Genomic DNA, 10,018 nt, shown 5'->3' on the forward strand with positions numbered 1-10,018 from the left:
TAGACATAGACATAGACAAGCATAAGACATAACAATAGACATGGAATGGACATAGACAACTGTCATAAACGTAAACCGTAAAGGTGCATCTATTGTTTTTATTATATCTTCCCTGTTCCGTCCCATTTAGGCACAGTCGCACAGCGATTGTGTCCTTGAATGCTCGTGACTCCTCTGGCTCACGTGTTCCACGCGACGTTCTGGTTGTCCGCGCGCTCATGCATATCGCGTTCAATAAATTCATATTGAACCGCGGGTTGTACGTAGGCGCCGACGGGTCGATTTTCGCGCACGTACGCGTTCACACCTGTGCACGCCCTCTCTCCGCTTCTAAAATTCGTCACGAGTAGCTGCGGTTAGCAACGTTCATGTTGTGATAAACAAGCACGGGGCAGACACGAACACCACAAGGCAGTCCGACGCAGCAAGCCATTTCGGAACTTGCCTTCGTTAAGTGAGGACGGGTAGTTTAATCTTGTGCGTTCTTTCGATTGTCGACTTCATACCATAGATAGACAGGATAGCGAATCGAGCGGTAAGTTTGTTTCAAGTTCACACTGTATGGTTTGCGCGATTATATTAATGCGATTATTATCAACCAGCGCAGTACGTGTGTTTACTGTTACGTTCCACGAAGACTGCTATCGTTGCTATAAAAATGGTTTATCAAGTTATTTGTCCCGATTCTGGTAGGTGTGTAGTGGTAGAATGTGGATCCGAACGTTTTTAGTCTGCACTCCGCGCTGAAAAAACCACCAGATATTTATGCTCCTGCTGCATGTAGAAACACGAGTCAGAGATATTATGAGTTTATTGTGTATCGAAAGAAATCTACCTCCGATCCACGTGCCTGTTGTGTGTAAGAAACACTATTAGGAAATCACGTGTGTATATTGTGCATCGAAAGAAAAACATCTACCAGCGATTCATTTGCCTACTGCGTGTATAAAAAGCTATGCCAGAAATCACGTAAAAATGGTGTATTGCAAAATTACTGCCAGGAAATTACGTGCCCCTGTCTACTACTACTACCATGAATTATAATAGGATTGTGGGACACAGTGTTATTAATAACCAATAGCATTATGCCCTATATATGAAGATAGATGAAGTTAAGTAGGAAAACCGTCGAAAGCAGCAGTAGCGAATAAATGCATGTTTAAATTACGTTTAGCTTCACTGTTAATTCCTGGCACTGTACCAAAGCTCTGTGGTTATATGTATAAAATATAAGTCAATAATAACTGTCTACTGGTGATTTAAAGGAGATGCGGGAATCACTAACTATTGATGTTGACCATGTGTAAACAAAATCTACTTTGAATATACGTGTAATATATTTTAACCAATTGCACAATTATATTTGTAATAACTTTTGGTGCATATATTGGTGAAAAAAATGACGCGTGTGTTCTAATATAGCGTGTGTTCAAATCTGACGAACACGTCGGTCAGTATGCTAAATAGCAACTCGCTGAAGTTGTCAAAAGGCGTCGCAGCGGTGGCTATTTTATATTGTTGTTCGTGCATGTTGTATTGTAAAAGCTTGTGCATTTACTGGCGTTATAGAAGGATGTAGTGATCGACATCGAACGGGGAAAGGTGTTTCATTTCATAGAATACCTAGTAAATCAAAATATCCAGTGAAACACAATTTTGTAATAGATCATTAGATGATAGCTCTAGTACTGTCTTAGTGTCTATAGCCCGCGTACAGTGACTGCCGCACTGAACGCGCGCTAGCCTATAGTATAGTACTATATACTACTAGAGCTATATAGATGAGAGCAATACTACCCTGTTTCATGTTACATTAGATTATTAGTATTACAGGCAGGTGCATGATGTGAAATTACATATTTAACTTGTTATACCATGCACCATTCGTTCCGCACATATAAATTATAATACTATTAATAGTTTACCGACTTGGAAATTTTGGCCAGCAAGTTAGCATTTTTGATCCAATTAGTATATTGACGTTAGTCACACAGCCTGGTCGGGTTAACAAGCAAGATGTTCAGTGTAGGCCTACATTACCAAAATTGTTTAGGGGGTCATGTGTATTGTTAGATGCTAGAATGATGCTATTGATTGTGCGGAGGTGTTATGAGGGCGCACTGCAATGGCAACTAATGGTTTGTGGCTAGACATGGTCAAATTGACAAGCACAATAACACTCAAACTCTTTGTGGGTATATCGCAACTGGGTCGGTGATTTTTATGTCACGTGTATGTGGTGGTCCACATCCGACAATTGTAATAAATCAGCACCAGAATTATGATTTTCGGTATCTTATTGAGTATCTGTGACTTAGATGGTCAGCTATACGGGGAGTTTGTCATTATAAGCTGAGGATTCATGCGAGTAAGAACAGCATTTACTCGCGGCCATGCAGACAGTCCGAGTCAGATGAGACGTCGAAAAACGAGGAAAGCTTGCCTGCGTCTGTAATCCACGTTGGACATGCGAGAGCGAATCAAACATGTCAAAGTGCCTCAGCACCAATTAGGTCAATGATATGTTTCCCATGTGATCAACATCATCACTATTTCTCTGGGCCACTTGTTAATTTGGCATCCTCGGGACTTGTCGATGTTAAATAAAGGGAGAGAGAGATAGATTAGAGTAGAGAGAGTATATATTGTGAGAGGAGGAGTGCGAGTGAGTTGAGTGAGAGTGAGTGAGGTGAGAATGAGTGAGTGAATGTTATCTTGAAAATTAATCTATTTATACATGTCAGTGTGTTTTTTCTTCATTTCGCCATTTGTCTATTTACAAAGTTATGTCGATATAGACCCAGTCTTACAATATGAAATAATAATAACAATAATTATAAAATCAGTGATAATTGTTTGTTAACTATCAGAAAATTTTATTTACCATAATACAATATTCTTATATATCTGTGCATTGCTATAGTTAGTGACATAGCTTAGAAACCTGTAGCGGCAGTAAATGGTCAATTCAGCGTTCGGAATTTTAATCACGAAGCTCACAAATCAGGCAAACTGAATGTATGGAGCAGTTTTGTTAGCTGAAATAATGCAACATCTATTAACTGCCGTAGGTTCATCATTAGAGAAACTATGACATTTATAATTTTCAAATTTAAAAATGTGTTATATTACAGTACCGTATACTTAGTAAGATATCTTTGTTAGATACACATAATCCGCCAAGTAGATTGAATAGCACAAAACTTAGCCTATATAAAGCCAATAATTTAAGTATGGCTAGTAATTAATCAGTCAAGTAAGTACTCTGGAAGTTATTGTGTCGCATGAACAAATCCCTACAGAGTAGCTATAGCATATACGTACGCTCGCTGACCAGAACTTTGGCATAGTACGTGAAATCCTTTCCAACGTGCAACTACGGCATTGTTTATCCATACAAGTAAAGTCAATATAAATAGGATGTGAGTAAGGGACCAATAGGTCTCGAACTGGCTCCTTGTGAGCGCTGTCAGTTTCGCTTCGCGCATTATCGCGACAGGGGTGGATCTGGGTGTCAAAGAGCATGGCGTTGGATACATGCCTGCTTCAAGAAAGGAGAAAGCATCACTCGATAAGCTGACTTTTTACTGTTGCCAGACACTGAAAAGTTACACTTTTTTTTCTGGCACCTTTTGAAAGTGTCGCTGTGAATCTGGGTATGGTAACTGCTGTAACGTAACATGACAAATTGCACACTATTAAAAATAACTACTACAATATAATCATCAGGAGTAAATAATAACAGATTTGTAGATAATAGATATTATTTTTAAGCCGATGTAGTACGATTATACATACTGTCCAAAATACATAAATCAATTTAAATAGTGTAATGGAAATAGTTTAGTAACATTCACGAAGTAGGTCCGGCCAATTGAGAAACAATGATAGTTATTTATAGTATACTTACTTCTTGCGAAATAATTATTTCCATTCACATCCACTAGTTGATGAGTCGACTTGAATAGCAGGGCCCTACGTGCGCTGCATGTTTTGGGCCAAGTTCTGTCAATGAGAACAACGTACATGTAGGCACGAATTATTGGTTGGCATAATACATGTCACATGATAGATATCGTTGCCTCATGTTCTTTAAAATTGCAAACATAATTAGTCAGTATGTAGGTATGGCATAAAACTGTTGGTGTGTCAATATTGGATTTAATTTTACGGTTGTTTTTATACATATGTGGCAATTGAAGACTATTATACTTGGTAGCAAGAGACTTGTAAATTTTTCGAAAGTTTAAGTATTATAGGTGAGCGTCTATGTGACTAATATCGCCTGGCATGATGATTAATTGAATTTTCTCAGTGTGGTAACGTATTGATTTGTAGGGCAACGCATATAAATACTTATTAGAAATGATCTAAACTATACAGAAGTATGCATACAGCTGCCATGCACATGCAGCGGCAGCAATACAGCAACCCGCAGTTGACTATACACTGCATGTACACCAGTGTTGGTGAGGTTAATTGTCTGCGCAAATCGTCTGAGATGGCGTAATTTCAACCTTTCTGTGATACGTCAGGATCTATCAATAGACATAGAATAGACTCATGGTAGATTGTAGACTATTGGATAGACTCTGCATAGACGTGTAAATTATGTCCCATGATTACACTGAAACTCACAATAGAAATATGAGTACATTTACTTTTTATGCATGTTGGACGGCAGTTTACATGCAGACATTTTACCAATATTTTAGTCAATAATGAATAATGTTACTACAATATATCGTAGAACCGATAGAATGAAGAGATGTACGCATGGCAAAAACTTGTATTACCTGCTGACACGTTTTTTTCTGACATGCAGTGCTGTAGGCCTATCGACTGTGCATTACTCATACACATGCAATGAGCCATAACACTGACCCTCACTGAGCCACTTTGCAATGTTACAATAAAGATTTTGGCAAAATTGACGTTTGTAAACAATATATACTTAGCTGATGAAGCTCTGAATACGATTGATTTGAAGTTTCATCGTTGCACTGGTATATTATCCTGTTTATGGCTACTTACGTTTTGTTATGGCTCTGCACCGGCATAAACACGTCTTAGAAGCAATGCCTTTCTGGCCAACGCAGATCTGCCATGCGCGAAATAGCGTAGTTTGGTTACGGGGACTTGAACGCCGCTTTAAGTAAATCTTACTGTATACACTTGTGGTTATGCAAGGAGCACGCTAAGTGTCAAAACAGCTAGCGTAAAAATATGATAACGGTTGGAAACAATAGAAGCCATTACTTTAGAACGGATTAAATTGTATTTTAACTGCATATTTAAACAAATGATTGAAAAAATTCACCTGAGCCGAATTATAGCTTATTAAGCTCGGCACGTATGTGATTAGATATTAACGTTTCATCAGTCCATCTGCCGCGTAAACACTGCCGTTTTTGGTTGGCGTATAGAACGTCGCATATATAATGTAGGAGCTATATCTTCTGTTACAGTAGCAAGCTGTGACTTGAATACATAATTGATTATGAAAAGCTCCCGAACAAAAGAAAATCAATACATAAATTCGCCGTCGTTAAAAATTCGCGTACAATTTTATATTCCGAGCGATTTACAATGCGTGTGCTATATTTACACTATCAAGTCTATTCACAATGCGTGTACTATATTTACACCATTAAGTCTATTCACAACGTGTGTGCTATATTGCACAACAGAGTCGATTCACAATGCGTGTGTTATATCGCATCACCAGGGTCGAGCCTTCTATGGCGCGCACAATTCCCATACCGCAAACTACATCCCCATCAGTCTAGGTCATCGTTACTTATAGGCTTCGGAAGACTTCCACTTGTATTCGTATTTTCGACGAGGAGAATCAATTACGGGAGCTTGTATCCCGTTAATACTCCATCAGCCTGGAAACATCTGCGCTCGCCTGCAAAACACGGCCACATATAAATCGCGCATAGACAGCAGCACCTGCTAATTTTTATACGTGCGGAAAAGTGAGACGCTCCTGAATGTGGTGAGAATGAGTCGAGCATTCGTGTTATTGGTATTATTCACGAGTTGAAGACCGTGGCAGGCAGAGATGAGTGAGAGAGAGAGAGAAAGAGAGAGAGAGAGAGAGAGAGGAGAGAGAGAGAGAAGAGAAAGCAGGAGAGAGGGCAGTGAGGGAGAGAGAGAAAGTGACACACACACCACACAACACCAACACACCCGCACGCACGCACGCACGCACGCACGCACGCAACACACACACACACACACACACACACACACACACACCGCAGAGAGAGCCGAGAGAGAGAGAGAGCGCGCGCGCGTCTTGTCTTGGCAGTGTTGGCGTCGTGTTGGTTATTCGACTGGTGCCGCCGTCTCAGTAAAACGCGAAGATGTGATCTGCTTGTAAATCCACCATGAACTGTAGATTGAACTAGCGTAGCGCTGCGATCGGGCGAAATTGATGTGGTGGAGCATATTAGAGTTGAATTCCACTCTAATTACACGCGAATAATCGCCTCTCGTGTTGCGAAATCTACGACTTGGTGGCCGCGTTAAACGCAAAGAAAGCTCTCACAGAGTGTAACTAGCAAGTGTATCGCTATCCGTGTGGCAGCGAATCACTGAACTGGCGTTTTGCACTGTCTGCAGCATAGATATAATCAGGAGTAGATAATAGGGATTCCCTATTATCTACTCCTGATATAATATACTAGTTAGACTATTTATAGACTAATAGACTAGTTAGACTATATATTTCTATGGTCTGCAGTAACTGTTGTAAAACAGTGTATCTGTAACGGGTCACGTGATAACCGCAACGCAACTGCGACCGTAGAATATAATGATTGATCTGTATGTATATAAATATGCATATAATGGCTAAACTAAGGCATCTGCTGCGCTATATGTCTGTAATGCGTAAAATTAATTTAAACGAACCATCAACAAGTAATATATATATATATATTATATATATTATATATATATACTATATATATGTTTGTGTGTGTGTGTGTGTGTGTGTGGGTGTGTGTGTGTGTGTGTGTGGTGTGTGTGCGCGCGCGTGCGTGCGTGGGCGTAAGTGCGTGCGTGCGTGTGTGTGTGAGAGAGAGCGAGAAGGAGAGAGAGAGAGAGAGAAGAGAGAGAGAGAAGAGAGAGAGGAGAGAGAGAGAGAGAGAGAGGGAGAGAGCGGTAGATAGTGGTTGAGAGAGAGAGAGTGTGTGTGTGAGAGAGAGAGAGAGAGAGAGAGAGAGAGCGGTAGATAGTGTTGAGTGCAATTCCTAGCTACGATCAAAACATGAATCTTGAGTCAAGTTCAAACACTTTTTGTGGCGCCACCCGTGGGTTTAATTGTTAACAGAAATGCACGCACAGTGTTAAATATAGTAACGCCTATAGTATCGTATCAAACAGCATTATGGATAGCAACGTGTAAATGGTATTATATATCACAGCATTATGTATAGTAATATGTATGACATAGTATGTGCCACAGCACTATACATAACAATGTGTATAGCATATAGTATCTGCCGCAGCATTATGAATAGTTACGTGTATATAGTAGTGTACATGTCACAGCATTATCAATACTAACGTGTAAAGTTCGTGACACAGCACCATGTGTATTACCGGCCCCCTCACCTCCCCTAGCGCTGCATATATAATTGATGAGCCGATTATTTCGTCGACAACAGCAGCTACACCGACAACAGCTTTTGTTTATCGCGTGCATGCATCTGCTGTCAAGACGAGTGGAAGATGGATATTTGACGGGCAGCTGTGCCAGCTCTGGTCTCGTCATCGCTGCGAGATGTGCGTACAGAGCCAGCGTTGTGGCGACAGAAGCTCTCGATCCAAATAGAATACCTATTAGATCATTTCAAGAGCTATAATAATACCTCTTTATTGTATTCTAGTGTATCTACAATTATGGTCTCTTTCGTAGTATTATATCATTGTTACCTACCTGGTATCATTAGTTCTTGATAATTTGTAGAGGTAAAACGCATTTTTCTAAGCGTACATTCGGTGTAAAACATCAATTGCGGCCTATCGTACGCGTACATCCCTCTCAGTTGTGCCTATGTGCTGCAAGGCCTGAAGGTTACTAATATGCTAATGTCTGTGCAAAATATCGTATTTGATGGTTTTTGATGGTTTCCTTGTGCGTGGAACTATTTATTTATACGATCGTACATCTAAGGCCTACAGGAAGTTAGGTTTTGGAAGAAGGGAGGCTTATATATGCTGCAAGGCCTGAAGGTTACTAATGTATAAACTTATGTTAACTTTCCCTCCCTGCGCCCTAACTATTCTAGATCACTCTAATACGTTTATATATTGTTCTAATTAATGATGGTGCTAATTAAATCTATCCATTTATCTATAATATAAAAGATATGTTACGCATTCGTGAGAATTATAGACCTGGTAACAAACCAGGGCGACGTAGGAATTACGGACCGCATTTGGCTTCCATAATCGGCGTGATGTGGATAATTATGAGACATGTAATATGATATACAGTGTATACGATGTATTGATGTACAGAGTACACGCGTGCCGTGAATTTCGTGAGCACGTAGTAGTGCCGAGCAACCACGTCAATATCACCAAGACCTCATCTCCATAGTATTACGCATAAATTCCTAATAACAAGCTACCAGATTAGTTCTTAATTCCGCAATGTTATATATTATACATTGCCATGGTGATTGTGTGTGTATTTGTGTTTTCGTGTGTGTGTTTTCGTGTGTGTGTGTGTGTGTGTGTGTGTGTGTGTGTGTGTGTGTGTGTGTGTGGGTGTGCGCGTGTGTGTGTGTGTGTGTGTGTGTGTGTGTGTGTGTGTGTGTGTGTGTGTGTGTGTGTGTTTGTGGCTTGCTATAGCACACGTTAGTGTTCTACCTTTTCAGTAAACACGTCTTTTTTTCGTTTTAGAGTTCAAGATGGCAGAATTGACATGTGGGGCAACGTGTGCTAAATACCTACTCTTTGTCTTCAATTTCATATTTTTCGTAAGTACATACAATAACGTTCATATGAATCGGTTACTGTTATGATGTAGTATACATGTATTATTCGTTACAGTGCCTTCTCTCTGCGTCATCTTCTCGAATTTCCATATCCGGCCGCTTTATGCCCGTGTATTTTCTATATCCTACTTCGTTTTGCCCCATTAGCACTATCGTTCACTCCTTCTCATTGTCAATCTTCCTTCGAAAAGTGACACATAGTTCCCGCTCGTTTACATATCGATATATTGATACATTGTGATTTGCTATGTATTGTTGGTATTTTTGCCGCATTTAGTATTTTTCAGTTGTCACAACTCAATAATGTTTCGATTAGATTAGTTAATTCAGATCAGATTACTTTAGTTTAAAATTAATTATATTTTATTATATATATTAATTAGATCTCGCGTATAGCTAACGGCTTCGTTCTCGTTGCCGCAGGTATGTGGCGCTGTAGTACTGGGCATTGGAATATGGTTGCTCGCCGACAAGTCGTCTTTCATAGAGCTGACGAAGGTGAGCAGCGATGTCACTAGCGTTACGGATAGCATCAACACGCCTGGAGTGCTGGAAGCCGCAGCCATCACTCTTATAGTCGCCGGGGTTGTCACCTTCATCGTCGCCTTTCTCGGCTGCTTCGGAGCCATCAAGGAGTGGAGGCCTCTACTCATCACAGTAAGATCGTGATAGATGCAGCGAATATCTGTGTGTGCACGGGTAAAGTGCGCGAGTGGGTTTGCTGTTTTATTCGATTATTATTTTGCAATATAAATTATTAATTTTACACATTTTATTTATTTATTTAGACATTTATTTATTTATTTATTTATTTATTTATTTATTTATTTATTTATTCATTTATTTTGTTTATTTATTTATTTATTTATTTATGTATAGTGTGTGTGTGCGTGCGCGCGCGTGTGTGTAGGTGTGTGTGTGTGTGTGTGTGTGTGTGTGTGTGTGCGTGTCTGTGTGTTGGTGCGTGCGTGTGTGTATGTGTGTGTGTGTATGTGTGTGTG

At 39.9% G+C, this 10,018-nt stretch overlaps 1 protein-coding gene across 6 annotated transcripts in view; it reads left to right on the forward strand.

Annotated features, from left to right (window-relative positions):
- Positions 1-10,018, forward strand: part of LOC106808915 (CD151 antigen-like) — a 66,365-nt gene that overhangs the window by 51,661 nt on the left and 4,686 nt on the right. For 3 of the 6 annotated variants that reach the window (XM_014811828.1, XM_014811833.1, XM_014811829.1), the window contains exons 2-3: positions 8,923-8,999; positions 9,441-9,674. In XM_014811828.1, coding sequence (XP_014667314.1) covers positions 8,923-8,999; positions 9,441-9,674 — 311 coding nt within the window. Of the gene's footprint in view, positions 1-446; positions 536-7,769; positions 7,798-8,023; positions 8,089-8,922; positions 9,000-9,440; positions 9,675-10,018 lie in introns of those variants that run through there. The other 3 variants (XM_014811830.1, XM_014811831.1, XM_014811832.1) reach the window with 3 other exon arrangements.

Source organism: Priapulus caudatus, unplaced genomic scaffold (assembly GCF_000485595.1).
Source record: "Priapulus caudatus unplaced genomic scaffold, Priapulus_caudatus-5.0.1 Scaffold313, whole genome shotgun sequence".
NCBI lineage: Eukaryota > Metazoa > Priapulida > Priapulimorpha > Priapulimorphida > Priapulidae > Priapulus > Priapulus caudatus.